We start from the raw sequence: 25,429 nt of genomic DNA, 5'->3' as shown, positions 1-25,429 counted from the left end.
CAGTCTCAGATGGTTTTTTTTCCACACATTACTTATTTGTAGGCACGGAATGTGTGACACTGTTAAGAGTTAAAAATCAATAGTGTTGTCAAGTTATTGATCGTGAAAATCTGCCTCTCTTTTTGTTGCTCTGACATTTGCAGTGTTGAAGCTCTCAGGTACAGTACTATCCAAAAACTTTGAATTAATCTCCTTTTTTTTTCTCCAGTCTAAGTGAACATTGTGTCCATTACTGGCTCTTATTGAACAGGCTAAACCAGATAATGTAGAACTAAAAGGCTCATTAGTTAATCCATGACTTTCATTGATTTTGCAATTTTTCAGCACCTGAAAATGTCAACCAATTGGAAGAGGGGACAATGTATTGGCAGATTGCAGCAAATGAGTTTGTGTTCAAAAACAAGATTATTGATTATGCAGCAAGACAGGCTAAATAATTGGAGGTTATGAATCCAAAATGTCTACAGTAAGAAATTGTTCATGCTGACAAGTAGTTTTGTGCAAAACTTGTGCAGTATAACACTATAGACTGCATATATACGCAACACATCTGAAAAGGAAATGTGGTCAGAGAGTATGTTTTGAGTGCAGCTTTGCCTGGGCAGGGGACGAAGCAGGGCTGCTCCATGCTCTGTTGGATGTGCTGCCTCAGTATGTCTCCACAAAGCTCCTCCTCCACTTGCTGAAAAGGAGACTCATGCCAGTTACCCCAGTGTACAACACACGTCAGGTTCCTTGTCCGGAGCCCCTCACCGCACTCTGCACCCTGCACAGAAACACACACACACACGTAGACCATTCAGGCGTTTGTGAGATTTACCTGCAGATGTTTCTTAACCATAATTTAGTTGAATGGAAACTACTCATCCAGCCAGTTATTCAACTTCTTCACGTCTATTTCCCCTGCTTACCTGTAAAGGTAAGTCTTACCCCTCTCTCTCTGTGCATCTCAGTTTTTGAACCCCACCCTCCTTATCCCTCTCTTCACTTCCTCTTCCCTCTTCCATTACAGGAACCACAGGGACAAGGAGCCAAGGCTTGATGAGTCTTACTCCCTGGGTTCCTCTGCATCTAAAGACCATCTTCCACATCTCGCTCATCCCTTCCATTTGACCCCTCTCAACACTTGCCCTCGACCACTTTCATCCCTGCACCCATTTCCCTCACTTCCTGCCAACGAAATAAACTTCCCTGTATGAATTAAGGTGTGGTCTTTGTTGACTAAAATGAAATGTAAGGTTTCTTTTGGTTGTTTCTGACCACCATACAGATTAGCCAGTCTGTATATAAGGTCAGTATGGTCTGTGAAATGAGAAGCAAACAACGGAGATTGCGTAATTCCTCAGTGCAGATAGAATTCTAGAAGTTTCAATTTTTTGAATATTGCACATTCCATATTTCCTTAAATACATTTTTTGGTAATTTTGAATTCTGCATCGTTTACATCCACATTTACATGCTCGCAATTTTTCCTTCTGGCTTGTTTAAATGTTTCTTGTTGTGTCACTGACACTTGTAAATCTCTGAAAAAGTGTGAAAGTATTTTCACACATGCTGCTTGTGTGCCAGCACATGTGAAAACAAATTGAGGACCCGCTCATAAAAACATCGGTCTTCAGTGCGGCAGGGTACCTTCATGAAAAGCGACGGCTCCCTGTGATACCATTCTAAACTGAAAACAATTAAAGGGATATTTATTTTAAATTACAGATGGACAACAAAACTGTGGGGTTTCCAGTTCGAATGGATGTGGAAATGCTTGGTAAATGCAGGACGGCACGTGGAAGTAGAAAATGCAGGTCCTACCTCCACTGTGCATGTCGACCAGTCACTCAGGAACCACATGTAGCAAGGCCTTATGGGACATGGTTTGGTCTGGGTGAGCTGGTTGGGACAGGGACGACCCTCATCATGAGCCTCCTGTAGGACTCTCCGGGTGCGCACGGACTGACCTACAGTACATAACATCACACCATTATGATAGATACAATAGATGAGACCAGACTACATTTGCAAGCTGTGCGCTAGTTGTTGAAGCTGAATACTTTTTGCCTGCATGTGCCAAACTCAACAACAGTGATATTTTGCAGAGACGCTGTTAACATGACAAATTGCTAAAGTGGAATAAAAATAAAACACTATAGAATTCATACTTTCGCGACCAAACTGCTTGCAAGACAGGGTGAGAGACATAAATGCCTCGCTGCACAGACATGAAGCCCCATAAAATAACGGTTAATAAAACGAGCAGCTGAAATGAATGATGATCATTTATTTAGAAGTGCAAGAGGCTGCGCCTTCTCTTTAGCCTGAGAAATATTTTCTCATGACAAAGAGGAATTAGTGCAATAGCACTATACGTCTGTGTCACCGTGCCACTTTATGCTCAGATCCAGCAATTTCCTCCAAAAGTGGTTGGTTCAAGTGAGCCATTAATAATGTGTGAAGGGCAAAGTTTGGTAACCGTTAAAAGAAGTGGCCACATATAGAGGGAGAGGGAGAGAGAGGATTCGGTGTGTTGTAGAGCAGCTTAGTGTCTGGGTCCGGTGGGGCTCAGCGAAAGCATGGCCTCCATCAGCCAACTAGTTGGCAAATGTTGCGTGTGTGTGTGTGTGTGTGTTACTCCAGGGGCGATGCTGAGCTCCATGAGCCCCAGGCATACACAGCAAGAAGGACGCTCAGCTCTGCCATCTCAAAAATCAAACCAAAAACATTAACGCTCCCATGGCTTCATGACAAAACAAGAACCGTGCGTTGTCTGACACAGATACGACACAAATCCCTCATCAAGGCTGACAGATGTGTTTCATAGCGTGTACGAATGAAGTGAGAGTGTGGCAGGAAGAGTCACAACAATTGTGACAGAGCTGTGAGAGACACACAGAGAAACAGTCTGGAGTTCAAACCCCCAGGTGAAAGCCTGTGTCAGTGCGAGCTTATTTCTAATGAAGGGTTAACTGAGCAGACAGACAGCCAACGAAAAATTAAAATGAATGGACTTAAGATACAGTGTTGAGTCGTTCCAATTACAGAATAACAAACTTTCTCTCAGGGTGATTGGCTTTGGGAACAATATATGCATCCAGGTTAAATCATCAACTTTTGTATATTGCATGAGGTTATAATGTGACTTTCTCAAAGTGATGCCGAGCATACCACAGGTTGGTGATTACTAACTGCATCTTTGCAATCATGCAGGTATGTTTTATTTAGGAGCACTGAATCATTTATGCCACCCATAAGGGCTGAGCTGTATGTAGTTTAAATGTTACTCTTAAAATATAACCTCATAAAGCAAGCTGCCCATATTAATTAGGATAAGAAGGCCTTTATGCATTATAATAAGGAAGTGAGGATATTACTATATATTTTTCTGGGGGGAAAAAGACAACTCAGTATAATAGGGCTTTGGATTACACATACTTGTAAATATTTTAATGCATTTAAATGTATTCATGCACATTTCAACTTCTTGGTGAATGCCTGAGCAGATGGAATAATGAGGAGCTGCATATATGGTTCGATGTGTGCCCCTTTCATCAGGATGTTGCTCCCCTTGGTTTAAGCTGACTTTGTTGGCTCGTGATGTTTACCTTGGCCCCCACAGGTGTGCGAGCATTCCGCCCACGGCGACCACTCGGAGAGTACGCAGCTGACAGGACAGTGGACCACGCAGCTCTCCGAAAGCCTCCACTTGTTGATCAAACCAAACTGTAGAAAACAAGAGCAGAGCTGAGAGGAGGGCCAGCTAATTACTTCCACTAACAAGAAAGCGGGAGTGCCCACATTTCCATATTTTAAATTGGCTGCAGTTCATTTTAGGACGGTGGAGACGAAGAAGTTGAACAATAGAACTAATTTACAGCGCTTTGAAATATTATGGAGCTATCCTTATATACAGCTCCAATTCACAGAGCTAATGTACACAACATTTTAAACACAAACAACCCATTCATCCCATTAAAACCCCCTTCACTCTGCTCTATAAAATGATTCTGAGAGGTCGACAGCAGGTTGTGGAAGAAGACTAATGAACAGATTGCGGCACAAAAGTGAAAAATATTCCAGCTGCTACTCTTAATGGATTTACAATAACTTCAAGAGCAACATTTGTCTTTGCACAGTTAAAGCGCTGACTTTAAGTTGTGGTGCTGCTTAGAGAAAAATAAAGTTGTTAGGAAATTAGATATGACATTTACACTTAAACAAATTGTGCAACTGGGCTTTCAATAATGTATGAACTATGGAAAGAGAACAGGAGCTGGAGCATTGCATTATACATCAATACTTATTATTTTGAAAGAAAAAACAGACATAACAAAAACTTCTATAATCCAATTATCTCTTTTAGGCATTAGGGACGGCAATTTGGTTCACATCCCATCTGTATTAGTTAATATTTTTAAAGATTTATGAACAGAATTACATTTTAGATTTCAAACTGTTATTAGTATAGCAGTCCAATCCTTTGTGCTGTATTTTTCCTGCACCAAATACAACTTATGAAAAAATGTCTGGTTAAACCTTCCTGTCCAAAGTGAACAAATATGTAACCTGTATGACTGTATGAATATGTGATTTGTAGACAATATGCATACACAAAGGCACGTTAAAGTACAGGAACCATCGTGAAAATCAAGGTCTTTAATTCTTTACACGGTGATTACCTGCTCACACTTTTGCACCTCCATAATCCTGCCATCGCTGCGAATACAGTCCAGGAGACGCAGCCGCGAGCCCTGGCCACAGATGGCATTTTCACTCAGCTGGCATGTGCTCCAGTCTGCACACACAGCAACATATGCGCATTAGTCTCACTGTCAGAGCGGCTTAAATGCCCGTACCAGCAGGATCTCTGTCTGTTGTACGACAACGGCATCATTTTGCACACTAACCCCTACTACTTGCTCCTGCCAGCAAAACTCACACATTTTTTAATCCCTTTTCAGTTCAGGAGTTAAGCCTTATTTATTTAGGAAATCTCAGCGAGAACAACTTTCTTTTGCACGACAGACCTGAGAACAAGTAACATACGCACAAGTTAATATAATGAGGATCATTCACCCTAGAAAACTATCACAAACACATACAACAATACCAAATAAAACAGCTCTGAATATTTTGCTGAAATTTAGACTAGTAGAGCTTTAAAGCCTCTCAGGGGGAATGAGTGTATGTAACTCTAGCTGTGTTGCTCATTCCAGTTTTAGGTTTGTAGAAGCAGCATGAGCATAAGTGTACTGTCCAAGATATTCCCTTGCCTCCAATTTAAATTTTAAATTCTATTGGACAGTCTATCGTCATAATTTGGACAATATTTATTAGATCTCCACTTGGATCCATAACCATGAAATAAACTAGGCGGTGTGGTGGCATACGAGATCAGCAGTACCATCAGCATACAAATATACTATATATTAAATTATTTATGTATTTAATAAGCTTCATGACTATTCACTTTATCAGACAGATGTAACAGCTTCAACACTCCCTGTTTACTCAGATGCAGCAGAGTGTTGCTGCATTCTCGCTGGAAGTAAATAACAGTGTGAGTCCAGACAAGGTGCGTAGCTGGCTTTACCTGAGACTCTGTACTCGTAAGTGAAACAGGTGGTGTTGAGAACACAGGACTCTGACTGGACCAGGTCTGGACAGGCAGCGTTATCTGAGGCTGGGAGGCGGATGACATCGCGGCTCCGGTTTCTTGCTGTCCCTTGGTCGCATTGCTGCACAGCCATGACAACACCAAATGAAAGCAGGTTTAGTTTCATGAATAAGGGTCATGGGATTAAACCAGATGGAGACAAGCAGAAGCAAAATCCCTGCAATTACATTTAAGACCTATATTTACAACTACAAGTACATAATTAAGAAGAATTCAGAAGAAAGCTTTATTTGTCCCGCAATGGGGAAATTGCAGTTTACAACAGCATACAAAAGGGCAGAAAAAATATCAAGAGAAAAAAGTGTGGTTTATAAAAAACGAATAATAAAATAAAATAGAATAAAAAAAAGAAGTACTGGCATATACACAAAAAGTATGGAACTGCACAGATAACATGCTCAAAACTCTGTTTATAAAAATTTTCTGTAAATATAAATATAATTCTGCGGTGACAAATGTATTTTTCTCACCACAAAATTAAGGCTTGAATGTTTGCAATGTGCAAATGTGTTATAAAGAAACAACATGCAGGGAACCAATAATATAATCTTTATCTTATCAACAGAACTGTCCTTTCTTCTTAACTACAAGTTAGTTCAATGCAATGCTATCAATATCTGAACTACAGCTGGCCTTTCTGTGTGGAGATTCTGAACCCTGTGGGTTTTCTGAACCCTGAGTGTGTCTCTCTGCTAGCCCTTCAATAGACTGGAGACCTGTCCAGGGTGTACCCCACCTCTCGCCCAGTGAGAGCAGGGATAGGCTCCAGCCCCCCCACGACCATCCAGAGGACAAGCGGTTACAGGAAATTAATGAATGAATGAATTTCTCAACAGGCATTCTTCCCGTAGTCATTCTCATTAACAAACTCTATGCAAACATCTCCTAAAGAAAGCTGTCTACTATGAATGCAATGCGTTAATGTACTGTAGTGCTGTGTTAATTAAATGAAAGCTCCTTTTATAACTCTTTTCACTTCGCTTCATCACTGCGGTCACACTAGGTAACACAATGAAGGAGTGAAGAGGAAGTTAGCTGAGAATGTTGATCGTCACAGCTGTCAGTGTGTGTAACTTTGGGGAAAGAAAGTAATAGCTCTATTTATTTTACTGTTGGTGGTAAAATGTCAAGTGTCCCCGGGCAAGACACTGAACCCAGCGTTGCTCAAGTTATCAAAAAGGCTCCTTGCATGGCTGTGTGCGGGTGAATGAAAAACACTGTAAAGCCATTTATCCACTGATGAAAAATATCATACAAAAAACACATATCAGTTGAGTCAAGCTGAGGTCTGATTCCCAACATACTGTGTCTTTGTTGAGCAAAAAATAAAGTGTCTGAGAAAATGTCACAAATTGCAACTGTTGCTCTTTCACCATCTTCTTCTCAAGGAAATAGTTCAGTTAAAAGCATAGAGATGATCAATTATGAATCTGATTGAATTAATATGCAAAAAAACACAGACTAACAATAGTCCCACTGAGCTACTATTAGGACTGCACACAAACATCCTACAATGAGACAACAATGAGAAATACATTAGATAATACAGATAATACATTTTATTTTTAACAGAAATTTTAAAGTTTTAGGTTTGTTTGTGGCTTCCCATGGCCTCCTATAGCATTGATGTTCCCATTTTATAATCCCTCTTTGGAGGAAATCATTAAAAAAGAATTGGGAAAATAAAATAATGTTTATGATATGATTAAATGATATGAGAATCACGTCACAGACGGGAAGCTACAGACTCAGACTCTTACATAGAAAGAGCAAATATACTGCATATTGCAGAAGCCTTATTTATCCATACTTTGTGCTTTTAAATGGCTTGCCTCACTGTGTTAACCTGGCGTCTGCGGCTGACAAAAGTACAGTTTTGATTTAAATTCTCGCCTACGAGTCTAGAGGAACTTGAAATAAAAGTTTTAAATAATTCAGCACAAATATTGTTTCTCACTTGCAGAAACACGTTGCTGCCACTTCCTGCCAAAAATGACTGTGACCTTTAACTCACAATTGCAATCTTTTCACATAATGAAGTGACAGCATACCATTATTATGGGAAAATAAGTCATAATCATGAGATGGTATAGCAAAATTATTCTTGATGCCACCACCCTTTCAGTGTTGTTCTCTCATTTTATTTTCTTAAACACTGTGTTAATACTAAAATGTTAACAGGTTCAGATTTTAGAGGTTAATCTGTATAAACACATTTCCCCCCAGATTCTCACTGGAGGCATTGTAGTAAACTAGGACACAGTTTGGATTTCACCACCGGCTGCCGTTGGTGTGCTACTAATACTGTATTTCCAAGCTGAACGTTGAAATGATCCTGCTAAGTCCAGCAGAAACCTGAATCTACTGTAGCATTGACTTATACACTGCACATCGGAAGGCAGATGAAGACGACTGTGATGATTACTGAAAGAGCAATTATGAGAACATTTACCAAATATCAATCCACAGGCAGTGGTAGCATGATAAGAATGTACAAATCATTTAAGTCGCACAACATGGGAATGGAAATCTGCGAGCGGAGGTTGTGTAAATGTGAACGAACTGTCAGCTTCGTCTCTGATTGCAGAGGAAACACTGTCCTGATGAAGGTCTTTGTACGGAGCTGCATTTGTCCTTCTGCACCCGATTCACCAGGACACTCACCTCAATCACTGTCACATCCTAATGAGGGACCTCTGTGTGAGGCTCATAAATCAGTTGCAGTCATTGCACCCTTGTGTTCACACAGCAACATGTAATTGTATACATACTACATACGCTCCTGCAATCTACAGGCTCCACTTGGCTGTTGACGGATCAGGTTTTCACACTACAACTAGACCAATAAAAATAATCATATAAGGGTATAATCAAACAGTATTTAACCTTGCAGTAGGTTCCAATAAGTGCTGAAAACATGTTCAGTTTTTACATACAGCCTCATATTTTCACTCTTTATGTCACACACAAAAGCACAAAAACATGTTAGAGATTGTTCACCAGCATTGTTCAGCGATCTACAACTGCAACCATGTACATACTGTAGCTATCGTGAATATTTCACAGTCAGGTACAATATGTGCAGAAGGAACCAGCTTACAAGCAGAGGTGTTCCTGAGGAGACTGTGTTGTTTCTTCTTACAAAATATGACCAGTATTATTTGTATGAGAAAAAGACAGAATAGACACTGACGTTCATTATTTTAAACCAGTATTTTAATGTGATTTAGCCAGACAGATTCAAAAATAATTACTGAAGTCCTGTCAATTAAGTTTTCTGCCTTCTGTTTTTTTTTTATTTTTTTTTTATTTTGCTATACCAAAGCCACTAAAACAGATAATCACAAATTTTCAACTGTTCCATAACATTTTGTTCCTAAAATAAAGGAATAGGTGGCAAGTATAGCCTTTTAGGAGTGTGCCATCCACCTTTCAGGTTGAAATAAAGCCCTAGTTTAAAGAACCTTTAATGCAGTCATAGAAGTGTACTCAAAATGTTTGCATCTAAACTGCTACTGGTTGACCATATACAGTTATCATGATGCAGACACAAAACTGCTCTGGAAAAACTGCATAACTGCTCAGGGCTCATTTTTGATGCTGTGTGATTTGTGTCTGTTTAAAGGCATCTTGGAGCTACATTCCCCCATAATTGCACTTTTACTGCCGTTAACCTAACCAATACAATGCTGGGGTAGGGACGTCATTGGCCACCATCCCATTACAAATGTGTGTGCACAGCATAGGGAAACATCAAAGTGTAATAACACAGGATGCTGTCCTTCATCACTATGCCACCTTCAGACCCCACAACGCCACCAATCTCATCACATGCCCGCACACACTGGACAATATCCTCATTCCAGCTAAGTGCCGGAATAACCCTGGGCTGTACAACTGCTTCCAATTATAGTGGACAGACATATTTTTAGTAAAGCATCTCCATTTCTTATTATGCCTCTCAGTTTCCCCTCCAGTGGGAACTCAGATGGCTACTACTGCATAACATCTCAGAAGTCAAGACAGGCGAGGTTGACATATACTAGTCTGAGAAGATCTGAAGCTGACAGTGACTGTGAATCAACTTCAAAATACAGCACAGCCATATAACTATGTGCAGATCTCCTCTTCCTATTTTTTGTATTCGTTATTGTATTCATGGAGGTCAGGAGTCTGATTATTTTTCTTGTTTGGAATTGCTCAGAACTCTATTGAGAAAATAAAAGGCTACGTATATATTATAATGTAATTTTTTTTACATATAAAAGTTTTTCAGTATGACTGAAAGGTTGCATCCCAGAAAAGTAAAAATTAAGACAATGTGGAAGAGCCAAAACCAGAGGTTCCTCTAATGGCAACGTGATACTGGCTCCAAGAGCGAGTCAGTCCCCAAAGATCCCTAAGTTTAAATGCTATACTTTACAGTCTGGTACAAAATCGGTTTAGGTTCCTTAGCTTATTATAACTGTACAACTGGTCAATTTTTATCTAAGCTAAGTTATGCATAGTTGAGGCGTGACTGCTTTGAGTAACAGGTGGGTGCCCTCACCAGTTACTAGCTACCTGCCGAGGCTAGCTCAGCTCCACTCACCTCTTTGACCATTTTTGATTTAGTCATGCATGGGCAAAATGGTGATGGCAGCCACACTGAGTTTCAAAAGCTCTATTCAGGAATTCTGTGGGTGATGTCGAGGGGGTTTGTCTTTATATACTGTCAGTGATAGGTGAAAGGAATGTATAAACTCAAAACTCATCTTTATCTTGTTTATTACACATATGGCATGATTGCCCGCACTTCCCATTTTCTGTTTGATTCATCAATAATACTTCAAACCAAACCTAACTGAACTATTGTTTCAGTAAAATTTAGTGGTCAGGTTGACTGAACAAACAGATGCAGGGATTTTTGTAGGAACTGGTCATCTCATACGGCTGCTGCACTTTCTTTAATTAGCTTTCAAAACAGCCCTATACTATTATATCACCTAATGCATTACTGTATTTTACTAATGTTAACAGAGCTGTCAAAGGTTCCAGACTGAAAGACTGAATGAGACAAAACGTCTGGGGAGAAAACTCAGACTAATTAAGTGATCTCTCTTTTCCCATCCTGCTCTTTCTCTGACTCCAATGTTCCAGTTCAATGAACTGTTGTGTCTGACAGGAAACCTATAACACAGCTACATGGCCGTGTGACCACTAGCCTGTGGCAACAAACACTGGGGAACATATGCTCTATAGCTCTAGCCTGAGGGCTAGCCGTCACTGGAGACTGGAAGCACATTAGTAAACTCAATTAACTTTCTTTACCTGAAAATGTGCAAAATGTATGACTACCAACCCCTCACTCATGTGTACTCTACAATGTGAGCATTTTTTACCATTTATACTGGAAGTCTGCTAAAATAGAAGTCAGGCAAAACTCTGCAGAAGGAATACTCAACAATCAATGGAGCAGCAGCTGTTATCGGAACTGACAACTATAAACATTTTAAATTAGACAAACATGTTCATATAATCCCCAGAAAGCAGATTTGATCATTTGTTAAGCTGTAAGTAGCCATTTTCTATATTTTCTTCAATAAATTACATCAGCCACTATAAAAATCATTTTTTTATGCAATTTAAAACATTACTTCGTTGTAAATCTAAAAAAGGTAAAATGCTTTGCTTTATCTGTTACACATGTCAAAGACAAAAACCTGTGAAGAAGTTACTTATTGTGCATGAAACACCGTCCCAAATACACATATATTATGCATCAACATTTGTGTCACTAAAGTATTATATCACTGCAACTTAAAGACAACAAACACCTCTGTCTGATCAATACATAATCAGGGTGAGTCAATATATAATCAGGAACAAATTATTTGAAATGTATTAGATGCATTTTCTGAGGATTATGGACAAATCAGCTAACTTACTATACCACAAACTGTCCAGTCACTCGATTTTTGCTTCTTACCAGAGGGCAGTTGCTCCAAGGTCCCCAGGGTGCCACGACACAGTCATTGGGACAGGCCAGATAGCAGACCTGGGCTCTGGGTGGCATTTCCTCCTGATCACACAGACTATCCTCCACACTGCTGTCCTCTCCTCTGGTTGTTCCCTTCTTCACACACCTAGCGGAGCAGCAGATGCAGTGTATAACTAGTCTCTGGGGACCTCATAAGTGGGCCATTTTTTTTTGAGTTCCAAAATCCATTTCTAAGTTTCTAACTCAAAACTGATTTTCTTTCAGGTGAGGTTTTCTAGCGAGGCTCTCAACAGTCCGTCTGAAGTGTACATTTGTCTGTACAAAACTGAAACATGGGTTCAAAAGTCATGTTTGCTGTTTCCACCAACAACTGTTAAAATTATTTACAATTCCCAGGTAAATATAGAGGAAGTATGACACAGTTCTCCTGCTGCTCAAGAAAAGGGTGTCCGGCTGGACAGCTGAGTTTGCCATGACTTCTTGCTCATTAGTATTTAAAGAGTCTTTACTAGTTTTTGTTCCCAGGTTTCAGTTTAAGGAGAGCCTTATGAAGAACGTGACAGCTATTTGGTTTCACATACTAACCATTATCTTACTATATATTAATATAACATATTCCAGTCTACTCTGTAGTCGCATCATTATCTCTTTAATGATTCATGAAGTTGTTCCTACTTCGTTCCTCACCTGTTCTGCATTAACTCCTAATATTTTTGTGTTTTTAATGGAGTGTTGCCCTCTATCCAAGCGATACAATCCAAAGCATTTTATGCGGTTTATACTTTATGCATAGACTACAAGGAAAATGGGAAAACACACATGGATAATTCTACAAAAGAACATGTTTTGTTGTTTAGGTATGTGACTTTGAAGAGAAGTTAAGTCAGTCAATTTGCAAGTTAGGGTTATTGACACAGTTCTAGTCAAGTTCTAAGGTAATACATAACATTTTTAGAAAACGGATGCCCAAAATCATCACAAATCAAATATGTATATTTACATTTGCACACTTTCAGCTTTGGCTGAATTCAAAACTGTATGTGCAAATATCAAAAAAAAAAAAAAAAAAAAGAGTGGTTGACGAGCTTTAAACCCGTTTCTACAATTGATCAGTCTAGCGGGAGCTCTCTCTCACAGTGCTTCATTCAATACCAAGGTCAACCCTTCACTGGTCCTCTGTGGCTATTTTAAGTAGCACTCAAAGTCACTGTAAAAAATCTAACAACACTCATCAGGAAGCACTGTTTAATTTTGACTGTTGGTTTTCTCTTGGCATGTGTCAGGACCAGTGAGAGTGCCAGCTACAGGACCGCTGCCAGTTCGCTATTCCCGTTGTGTTTTGCAATGCCAGGCTAGCGGCGTGCCAAGCCGAACCCGCTCACTGACCTGATCTTGCGGCTTTGGACTCCCTCTCCGCAAACTGGCAGGTCGTCCACAGTATTGATGGTACAAATGGACCAAGGCTCGATCCTCCACTCGTACTGACTGCATTCGCTGCTGCAAGGCACAGCCTCGTACACCTGTATGCATGCATGTGCAAACACAGACACAAAAAGGAAAGGGGGCCCATGTGAGAAATTATGGAAAGAAAGCAGCGAAGTGTGTAATCTGAAAACTTGGACATGCATATAAATCAGCTCATACACATATATATACTGACCACTCCACCCCCTTCACACAAGTGCAGTACATGTACAGCTAAGAATAATTGGTTCATTTACTTAAAGGATACAGACGATGCTGGACGGAGATGTTAGCTACGCGTTCAGTTTTTCATAGCACACTAATGAGGTGTCTCATGGTAGAAGCAGCATTCATTCTGTTTTTGCCTTGGTAAAGCTAGAAAGACAGACAAGCTGAACACAACATCTTTGTGCTTTCAGGTATAATTTCTAATACATATATGTTAGCATTCCCTTCTTGTTGCATTTATGTTTTGCATCAAGCATTTGTAAGCTTTTTCCCCCGGATGTTTTGAAGCCTATGCTGGAGTCAGGATGATATAGATGAGGCTATAAACAAAGCTGAACAAAGTTTGAGTTTTCTGGAAGACATTTCTCAAACAAATTCAGCTAAATTTGACTCAGCTTTGTTTTTGGATATACTATGAGCTGGATGGCTGAGAATCTATAACTGAAAGCATACAAATATATGTTGAGAAGCAGAAATTGGAGCAAATGCCATAAAGAAAATGAACATTTCACTTCAAAGGGGCTCTAAACTGAGGGAAGGACACTTAACATGCTACTGATGTTGAAAGGGACAAAAACAGCTTTCTCCACACTGAAATAAAAGCTAAACATGACACGAAGGGAACAGCATGGGGTGTAAAACGTCAATGACCATGGCAACAGGCCTTTCATCTCACGGTGTAATTGGCTGGATTTTGAGCCTATTCACTTCTCCCCACTCAACCAGTGAATCTGGCATCTTGGTATATCCAAGGGAGCAACCAGCACAATGCTCCTGTAAACACATGTTTACTCTCAATCTATGTAACTGTCTGCCACAGTAAAAGGTATACTCTTGAGGACAATTTGCGGAAAAAGCTATGACAAGATGTAATAGGTGTCAGCAAGTGTGTGTGTGTGTGCGTTTGCGAGTCGTGTGTGTTCAAGACTAGAGAGAGGGAGTGAGCATTGAGTATTCCCTCCCCGACGGGCCACACAGATGCCTATTACACCACGTCATCATCTCCCATCTGTCCCTGCAGATGCCCCTGCTGGATAAACTGGCAACTGCTCTTCTCCCATTTTCTCCACTAATGCTGCAGACTCCGCCGTTCCAGCTTTACAGCTCATTTTCATCAACATAAAAATGACTTTCGAGTCACTTTCCTCGATATATACACCATTTATTGACCACTAAGACCCTTTGTTCAGTGAGAAATTGCGCCGCCATAGCTCTTACCAAATGTGCCGCTGTGCCACAACACATAAAGGGTCAGATAACGACAGTCTAGCTACTATAAAACAAAGACTGAGCGTAAAAACACAGGGTTTGCTCCCGAGCAAGTTAGGTCACAGACATTTACAAGGAGCACTTAATGCAAAAAAATAAAAAAAAATAAAAAACAAAGGGATAGGCTGAGATGATCAGTTAGAATCATCTGCAATAAACCACAGCCACTTATTGGATAACTGTTACATAGGCAGTCTTCATTTTCTGTTCTTTTGTTCACTTTTAAAAAGTTCCAAAATAATTTTTTTTAGATAAGCAATACAAGAATATTACCCAGATCAATTTCTCTGAGCACACTCTTACAAATTTAACCAACTTTTCACAATATAATGAACCCCTAGTGTTCTTTAGAGAATGAATTTCTCCAGTTGAAAAGCAGATATCGTCCAAATGCACTTCGCATAGATTATTTCTATTTGTGTAGCGCTCGCTCCAATCAAACTATTGTTCTCTCTCTCAACAACAGGACCATAAGGGTCAGGAGTAAACGTGACTTGGACAGATCTGGCATGCATTCTGTCTTCATTAGCTAAATCAGAGTATGTGTACAGAATGAATGGCACTGACCTGAGCCTGCGTGGATGTCCATATTAGCAGTGCATGACAAGCCAGAAGTTGGGCAGGGGAGAGAAGAACAATGATATGATCATTAGTTTAGATTTTGCCTGCAGCCACAGAAATATATAGTTCTGCTTAGATTTGATTTTGAAAAATACTACATTCTGCTCGATGTTCCATTAATGAGGGTAAAGGATGATTAGGTACTTCATCATCTACAGTGAATCTAGGCATTCTGGATATTTTGCCAAACTGAATGATTCATATTGCTGAGAGAGTTTTAAAAGAGCTGCAGTTGGTTGTAACAGCTGCGGCTTCGGCCAGGCCTGCAGCTGAAGGCAACTGCAAGAAATTAATTTGTCTGGAGATGGTGAGCTGACGCGAATAAACATACGTTCAGAGAAGCTGTGTGCTCTGTCTCTAATAAATGTTCAAATTTACTGGCTTGAAGGCAGTACTAATGTTAGTGGTAAACTATTACTTGACTCACAGAATGCCCGTTTGAGGCAAGTGCTTCATGCAGTGACAAATGAGAGCTAACACAATGATCCATGAGCACACACACACCCACACACACACACACACACACACACAGCGAAAAACCATAGCAAAAGCACAGGTAAAGTGCCATCAGGCCCTGGTGCAGGGATTCTGAAAACAGCCATGACAAAACAGTTTGTTTATTCATTCACACATTTATGAATTCAGATCTGAATTATGGCTGGGATTACAACCTTTAGGTTTATATCCACCGTGGTTAATAAGCAATTGTTAATTATCACAAAATTTATAGTCTCAGGTTTGCAGACCAAAAAGATTGCTTTTCATGTGCATGGCATGGAAAGCCAACTCTCTCAGCTGCTCTGTGGGATACTGATTGAGGCTTACATCCACAAAAACATTCAACCTTGCAAGAGAAGCACATGCACATAGACAAATAACCAGTACAAATATACTGTAGGTGTCCACACAATGATCCATGAGTGTACATACAAACGCATACACCCGTACGCAGATAAACACATGAAAGACCATCACAAAAGGACACGTGAAGCGCCAGCAGGCCCTTGTGCAGGAATGGCACTTTATTGTAAACAGAGAGAAAATGGGACACGAAGCCTTGAAGCAGAGAACTCTCGTCTATAAATCTTTCTCACAGTGTCACTTGGTGCCTGCAACTTCAAATATTCTCTGCCGTTACTGTCAGCGGGCCCATAAAAAAAACAATGGCTCCTCTGAGAAACACAGTGGGATCTATTCCCATGCTGATGACCTCTCAAATACACCAAGGAGATGACAAGTTAAAATGTGCCAAAATATAATAAAGTCATTAGGGCGACTGCAATTGAAGACATCTGTATGTGGTGTTCAGTGCAGGCATAGAAAACCACATATGAGAACTTATTTATGTGAACTTAAAAGTAATTTAGGCAGGAGAAAATGAAATTGGCATTGGAACTGAGGCAATCCAAAAAAATAATACACAAGCAAACCGACAAATGCAAAATCTCCCACAACAGGGGACCAAATAAGCAATAATAAGTTCAGATTAGGTGGATAGCACCTAGACATGAAATATTACATGTTATTCTGTAGTCCTGTATCATGTACTCCTCTCCTGTGTTTCAATTTTAAAGCACACAGAGGTCTTGCGATGTGTAATTGGCTGTAATTATTACACCAACCAATGCCCACGAGAGACATAACCATGACTGCTGTAAAATTAATTTCAACCGTTGCTTATTGACCACTGAGTCGGTTTACATACTGTCTCATCCTCTTTCTCTTGCCACCTCTTTCTCCTAACTGCCTCCCAGTTAGTTTTCTAACCATCAAGGATGTCAATGGACCAAAGCCCTTACAAGATTTACACTATGTCTAACATCCTCCTTGGACCCACCGCTGTGTTGGCTCTACCGCAGGGCGATGCCATGACTTTCCATAATTACACAAACTGATTGCCCATCAAGCTCTGAACTAATCTCCTTTTCTCATTTACTTTGTAATCTATTACCGGGACCCATCTCAACAAGACAGGAATGCATTAGCAGAGGCATTTCGCAAGCACTTAACCTTGCACCATAGTAATATCCGTGGTCAAATATCTTTTTACACATACCAAAAAAAAAAAAAAAAAAAAAAAATCTGAATGAGCACATTCTAGAGCCTGTGCCTCATATTTCTTTCCTGTTCAGAGATGTATTATATATGAAGTTCGAAGAAAGAAATGCTCATTTGACACACCGGGGAAGTCTTTCCACAGCTCCACAGTCACTGAAAGAATGCTGAACGCTGTTTGAAATGTAGGTGACTGACTACAATGAAGAAATTACTGTATCCAATGACTGTGACTGCATTGTGTCCAAGACTCTGTTCTAGTTTCAGCAGATCACAAGCAATGAATTGGTATTATATCTTCTGTGAATACTGCTCAATCAAATGGATATTCATACGTTCAGGAACCACACATATAAAGCCTGCATCTAAATGTCATTTCTAATGCTGAGATTTCCGAAAACAAAGTTGATGAGATAATGTGTACTGGTATGGAAACTCTACAAGACTACAAACATTTTGAAGACAGCAGAAACTAAAGACAAAGATAGAGAGGTGGTGAGCTAAAGTCAGACTGTATAATGATCCTTACCATGCATGCAATACATGCCGTATTTACTGCGTTACAAATATGAAGAGCAGCAGTGTTGTATTGTGTTTGTGCTTACAAGACAACAGTTACTGTGTAGTCATATAACGCAACGCAAAACATACCCATTTACAAATGAGATTTATTCTTTTACAGTGATGGTGCTACCTCCATCAACTAGTTGTCCATCACTGTATACCCAGTCCTAAAGGAGATGAACGCTCCACACTGTGGTCTGAGCAATTGAAACACAAAGGCACGATGATTGAGGAGTAACTTTCACAATACACACACTAATATCCACCCATCCATTATCTCTTCCTGCTTTATCCCATAGATAGTGCAGGTCTATCACAGGGCCCATACAAATTAGAAGCAACAATTAAGAGAAAACCCGTGCAGGCAAAGTCCTGAATACGTAAAGGCCTCAGGTGACTTCCAGGGAAGCAACACTGCTAAAACCCTTCCACTTAATCATCCATTAAGTACAACATAAAGTAAGAGACTGCTTCAAATATGTAAGTGGAGAACAGTGAATTGGAACATTTTAACAATACTCCTGGCCATATTTCTTTAAATAGTTTTAGAATGACTGCTTGTGCAAAATGGTTTCAGTATGCTCTTAGCATACAGTCAGGGGCAAAAGATGCTCAAACACACTGGAGATGCTGCAGTGGCTGCCACTTGCATGCCGACTTTCTAACTGAAAAAGGATTCTTTGTGTTGCCATATACTAGTTATGTTGTATTTTTTGTTTTGCGTATGTTCAGTGTATGGTTTGTCAGTTATTTGAAACTAATGAGATGCCAGCGAACTTGACCACACCGTTTCACTTCTGGATTCATCCTATTTATTGAAGGGATTCACTGCTGCTGTAGGTCTCAAGTGCTCTTTTCCCTCACAGCACATGATTGAGCTATGAATGGAGATATTGCATGTCTGTCTTGTGTATGCATGCAAAGGTTTGGAGTGGATCCTACACACAGTATCATGAATACGGTCACTTCCTACAAGGCTGAAATATAAAAGGAGAGAGCAACACTGTCGACTGGTGTCAACACACAGCAAATATGTAACAATCTTGTCCTTAAAAAGACACAGTAGTTATCAAATGATAAGAATGTATTTAAAATTCACCCAGGCACTTAGTACAATTTGTTTCTGTAATTAGCAGTTAGAAGCTATGATTAACCTTTGTATCTGAAATAAATGCTGTGGACCATCTGGGAGGCTAGAGGCTTGAGAGAGCCTGTGAATTCTAGTCTTTCAGGGTGGCAGCTCTTCAGACCGCCTTAATAATATGCATGGCTTGTAATGCAGGGAGACACCTTGCTCTTAGAGCTAGCTCTGCAGGGGTAGAATAACACATGCCCAAGCACTGCTCTACGTTAATTACACCTCATTGGCCTTAGGTAGCCCCATCAGCTTTTGGCTCCAAAAGTCTTTCATTCTAATGAAGGAGAGAGTTGAGCTTACCACTTGGGTGAAGTCAGGTTAAAAACAAAACAACTCACTAAAAATTGTTCTAATATTTGAGATTTGGCCAGTCTGTCGACTTGCTATAGACTACAGTGTGCTAGATGGAGAAAAGACAAGTAAAATATGTATTTTCTGTGTATCCTGTGTGAACTGGAAACCCAGATAAATCCACATAAGCGCAGAAACAGACGACCAGATGAATTTAAAACCATGCCATGCTGAGTTAATGTGAGATAAGATAAACTCACAGGGTGACGAACACAGTATAAACTACAATAACATAATACTGATACCTAAGTACCACAACATCATATGTACTGTCGGCCAGCAAGTGATTCAAGTTAACTGAGTCACAATACAACATCCGAAAAGTATGCTTATACACGGTAGGCAGAGAACCTTATATGGTTGGACATTGCGTGCATTTTGTAACATAAGGATAATGCATGCTGAGTGTGGTTGCTATTGTTGTCTAGCTCGGGTGTATTCTATGGTAGCCCCAGGTTTGTGGTGATTATACATTCTCAACACACCAGGAAGAAGAGGTGCTTATTTCACTGCAGGTGGTGCAATCTGGCACAAAACAGCTGTCAAAAGCACTTATGGGTCTACACAGTAGGTGGACATAATGGCTCATAGAGTGGTCATTGCTCTTTCACCTGCGTGTACTCCAGGTCAGTGTTTCGCAAGGTGGGAGCTGAGGTACTTTTCTGGCACTTTTCACTGCAGTAAAAACTGATGACATTTATATTAATTACTTTTTTAAGTTACATATCCTAAGTGTCAAGACAGAGGGAAAAGCAATAAATATTAACATCCTCATATTGAAAGTGTTTTTAATGTTAAGGTAAGCTGAAGCAGTTGACATGATGACTAACGGCTGCTGGTTGTCATAGTAACATGACGGGATTTCTGGCTTGGACAATAATTTTTAGGAGTCGGAAACATACTGAGCTGACATACTCAACCGGATTTAAGGCAATAAGGACACGTTTTGGCCGCTTGTGGAAGGCACGTATCCATGACTTTGCATTACCAACAACAGGCTACATGTGTCATGCGATTCTCTCATCCCTGGAAAACATGAAAACAAGACCATAAGCCACCTATCAGTGGAGTCAGACCTGCAGGTTGTGATCTTTCTCCCTCTCCTTCTCCTGACAACAGCTGTGTCAACATGTGCCTTTAAAGTAGCTGCAAACGGAACTGTTTAGATTTCTGCTTGTCCTTGTACACCACGACTGTAAGCCACTTCTACTATTTTATGGAAATAAAATGTATACTGTGTTTACCATTGTAAACATGTATATGTATACATGCATGTAATACTGGAAGCGGGGTAACTCTGAGTGCTTTACCAAAGAAATTCCTCTGAAGGGCTAAAAAGAAGTTTGTAACCACTTGAGTAGACACTTGTTTGAGAGCCTTTGCAGATGTAATTTTCTGAGCTCCAGATGAAAAAAAATAAAAAATAAATCACACAACCCTCCAAGTAATGACCACTTCATTTACCTTAATACGTGACTGGTAAAAGATCAGCAGAAACATACTGGAGCTCATTATTAAGGTACAAGGACGAGTCTTTAAAGACACTTTGTAGGTGTGGATGGGCAAGGGCCGCTGTCCACCGTGTCCCTGTTTCTCCGACAATGTACCAGCAATCAGCAAAGTATTTTTAACAAGTTCAAGTGAACAGAAGAGACTAAATCCCCTGTTTGATAAACAGCACGCGGCCTCGAGTTCATGGAGTGTGTACAGCTAATACAGACAAGTTTAAGAAAAGACCCAATTTATAACAACAGACGAAGCTGTCACATAACTCAGTGCTCTCAGTTAATTATGTTTCTTTAAAGCTAATATGACATGTGTATAGAAAACCTGAATGTGATGTGCACCCCCCCACCCAAAAAAAACCTTGAAGCCAATTAAATAAGGAATATGTCAAAGAATTCAGCAGCAATACACTAATGCTGCTATCTACTTATAACCACAAGCAAAGCTAAGCCACAAAACTTACCAGAACAATATCAACAAGAGGAAATAGCAGTACTTTGAAACTAACCAAGCCACTGCAGAACGTAACAGTAGAATGAATATTTTGATATGTCGTTAAAGAAGGAACGACCAAAAGACTGAGGTAGACACCGGCACCATTAGAGCTTTAGCTTGGCAGCCACATCAGCAGGCACTATGACATTGCCCACCAGCAGATCTGCTGGGAAGCAATGAGAACTCCAGAACAAATTAATGACTATAACAAACCGCATCCGACTGTTTTCGAGTCTGTTTCGTCTAAACAGGCGCCCCAGCCAGCAGCATCAGCCGCCTCATAACTTAATGACATTCGCCAAGCACACACACTTCCAGCTGAACTAAGCCAGCGCATCAAATCGTGACACGCAATGACCAACAAAGCACCAAATGCTTCGTTTGTTGAAGTAACGCAGAGACCCTGGGAAATCAGCGCTGACAACGATGATACGAATGGAGGAATAAACCAGGTAGGAGACTATCAATGACGCCACACCACCAACAGCGTGGACTTCCACCTTGAAGTGTGTGTTTGTGGACAACGTTAGATCAGTGGAATGTCCTCCATAAATCTGCCCTGAGGTGGCATGATCAGACTGCTTGGATGCTTATTAAAGACTTTTTAAGAGCATGAGAGAAATACTATGAGAAGAACAAACAGCTTTGAAGCTTGCTGCGATGTTTATAGTGCAAAGCTGAGAGTAAGGTGTCTTCACAGCTTCTATTTTCAACATGAGATCCGTGTTCAGCTGTGACACACCATTAATATTAATATATAGGAATATTCAAATGTGATTTATATACTCCATACTCCAATACTCCATTTGAAGGAGCTTAATTATCACAAAAGGCCTCACTGTTAGCTGAAAGAGTCTTTATTATTTGTATTGTAAGTGTTTCTCTGTATTTGGCATTCACAACACAAAGGTCATCAAAACAAGAGAAAATATCAGGATCCATGTGCCCCCTGATGTGCACAAATTAACGCATATACAAGAAAATACATGACCTTGTTGCATTCTATATATAGAAGAGAGTAATACTGTGGAGATTAACGGGGGCTGCCGTTATAAGAAAGCAAAAATACAGACTTAAGACTAATAGGTGATTAGCTCCACACAACCCATAGCAAAATGAACGATTGGAGCAAAATAAGCATGTCAGCGTATGGGAATGACTAATCTGCTAAGACAACGTTGTCTTACAAGATAATTAGAAAAACTACGCATGAACGTTTCTGCTGCTGATAACCAAGATTAAAGTTTGCTTGATTTTTACATAAACAGCATAAACTCTCTCGAGTCTTGCATCTTGCTTGTGAGGGGTTCTCACAACAGCACTTTTTTTTTTTTTAAATATAGCAGAAACAATATGCGTATACTCAGTATATAACCCAAAAAGTACAAGCAACAGTTATCAAGAGTCAATAATAATAATCAAATTGTAACAATTGTAATATGAAGGCTTTGGTTCGCAAGCTGCAAAATAGTGAGGAGAGACTGGTGAGACTCATGTCCTCAATATCTTTATAGATCTCTGTCACATACACACACAACACATGACGGAAGAGTACTTGAGGTCTAAAGAAAGGATGTTTCTCCATTAGATAGGGCCAGAGTGGGGGCACGGAGGAAATAATAAAAATTTAGAAATAACTATATGACCGGCGCAGAGGCTTCCAGTGTGTCAAGGCAATCCTTTTGGTTTATATAGTAAGTGCATATACAACTTGATACCTCAGCATCTGGCAGAAAACACTTGTGGGAGTTATGATGAAATTCAAATGTCTCCTGTAATTATAGATCCAATTTGTGTGTTTCTCCGGGAGCTCCGCCTTGACACCAGTTAGCTCTCTGTGGCAGTCTCCCAGGGCATCTTCTGTTCTGACACGGGCTGCAAATATTGCTACTGTAAAATCTTTGTGCCAAAATTCACCATTTGATCAACATTCGTATGTTTGATAATCTGTGCTATGTGGTATGATTTTAAATAAAAAGTAAGAAATAAATCGGATACAGACTATGCTTTTGCAAACCACAAATTCTTGGTACAAGACAAAAAACCACCGCACTGTGGTGAAACTAAAAATCCTACAAAAACTTTGTCAAATACACTCCCTTTCTAAGCAGTCCAGGATTCAAAGGATCAGGGGCCTTATTATAACTGTGCAATGGACCCCACCTAATGTGTACATAAACCACAATCACCTTGAAAATTTGCACTCTTTCTAAAGCTTCATGGTTGATTCTGTTGCATATTTCACTTACACAGTTAACAATACATATGAAACATATTGTATGTAACCCTAAGCTCCAGTCCAGAGAAGCTTTTCTATTTTCCTATGATCAGTGAAGGGCGCAGAGAGGTGCATGTGATACAATACCACAGATAGCAAAGTCACCTATTCACTGAATCCATTTTGTTAAAAAATACCAACAAGTTTGTGTTAGAAATCCCATTCAGCGGGAAGCGGTGTATTTTTGGTTTGTGAAGGAAGCAGATAGGGTGAAATTTCACATGTTGTGTGGTGGACTTGGCTTGGCCCAGGCTGACTATATAAAACAGAGATATGTTATAACTTGTTTATCCCACAACATGGGAACAGGAAGTATCCATTTTTACGGTCATTTATGAAGCAGTGGCTTTATCTCAAGATAAAAAGAGGCAGACTCTGACCAGAAATTATAACCATCACAGCTACCTTGTAAAGCTGGTGCTACTGCTAGTTAAGCTAATGGTTTGAATCAGGACTTACATCGTAGGGTTTAAAATATACACAACATGGCAACATACTGCATATGATATTGTAAAGAAAGCCTAAGGCTAAAGCTCAAATAAAAAGCATTCCCGCCAGTTGATGATTTACATAGAGGTTATGGAAACAGTAACAGCATCTTATAATGCAACATAGAGCTACAGTAGTCAGTGAATATACTTACCAGTACAATTTATGATCCGACCGTACATTGTCAATTGACACAAGAACATAATTCTGATGCTTAGCCCACATCCTTGGCCAAATAATAGGTTGTTTTGCTGTTTGTATTGTCAAATCATATCTTTCAAGTCAAGCCAATGTGCAGATCACATGTGTTAATGATGTTGCTGGAGTTCAAATATATTTAAATTACCTATTACATCAAATTTGATACTGATTTGATAGAGACAGATCTACAAATACAGGACTGAGTTGTGCAGGTTTCCATACAAGCAGATGTGCTTTTTGTATGCTGGTCCTGGTGCTAGAGTGCTAATTAAGTTAATAGTTTAGAATATAACCATGCTGAAATCCTAAGGCTAAATCCTAGGCCAACAGCATATGAGGTTATGGAAAGAGAAACAGCATTTTCACAATGCAACGTAGCGCTACAGTAGATAGTCCAAGTATTACAAATGTAATGTACTGTAATGTATTTGTTGGAGCATAAACCTTCTTAAATCTAATAAAGATTAGACATAAGCTGCTCATGTTGGCCTACACTCCCACTAACATAACCTGTAAATGATAACATGGGTTCCTTGACGTTGGATGCTAGGTTAGTGCAGTTGGCTACTGTTGTAAGACAGTTAAATTCACAAGCTAAAGTCTGAAGCTTAAATTAGAGCACCGAAACTCAAATCACACTTTTATTCTCACAAAAACAAGAAATACAGAGAACCTATTATAACGCACCACTTCAACACGTGAAGACCTTCTATTGCCATTTCTAAGCTATAGTTGGACAGATGCTGAACGGGGGAGTTTAGCAAAGAATTAAGTGAAAACAAGCCTATAGTGTATTTAGTATAGTTCCACTTAAAGTTAGATCTATATTTTATTCTTTTCCCACTTGTACACCAGAGCCTGAGGGGGCGTTTTCACTGAAAGCGATGTATGAATTATTCATCTGATTAACTTGTTCATGGTCGCATTTTACAAATGGAAAAAAATCTTACGAACTACCTCATTAACAGCGTACTTAGAGTTTATTTTCCAGACCAGTTCCTACACAGCCTGTTTGACACCGTAGCCATTTCTGCTCATTATTTTCACGGCGGCACTTCCTTGCTCTCTTCGACTCTCTCTCCTCTCTCTCTTTCCTCTCCCCCCGTCTTTCGTGCTCGCTCAACC

General features: G+C 39.9%; 1 protein-coding gene across 1 annotated transcript in view; it reads right to left on the bottom strand.

Annotated features, from left to right (window-relative positions):
* The window catches only part of thsd7ba (thrombospondin, type I, domain containing 7Ba), a 125,052-nt gene that overhangs the window by 9,685 nt on the left and 89,938 nt on the right, over window positions 1–25,429 (bottom strand). The window contains exons 15-21 of the mRNA XM_084545149.1: window positions 13,032–13,165; window positions 11,634–11,790; window positions 5,582–5,726; window positions 4,668–4,783; window positions 3,594–3,711; window positions 1,807–1,952; window positions 598–766 (exon numbers count right to left, since the gene is read on the bottom strand). Coding sequence (XP_084401275.1) covers window positions 598–766; window positions 1,807–1,952; window positions 3,594–3,711; window positions 4,668–4,783; window positions 5,582–5,726; window positions 11,634–11,790; window positions 13,032–13,165 — 985 coding nt within the window. The remainder of the gene's footprint in view (window positions 1–597; window positions 767–1,806; window positions 1,953–3,593; window positions 3,712–4,667; window positions 4,784–5,581; window positions 5,727–11,633; window positions 11,791–13,031; window positions 13,166–25,429) is intronic.

Source organism: Chelon labrosus (assembly GCF_963514085.1).
Source record: "Chelon labrosus genome assembly, chromosome: 5".
NCBI lineage: Eukaryota > Metazoa > Chordata > Actinopteri > Mugiliformes > Mugilidae > Chelon > Chelon labrosus.
Note: the sequence above shows the minus strand (reverse complement) of the source record. Positions and strands in the feature narration are given on the sequence as shown.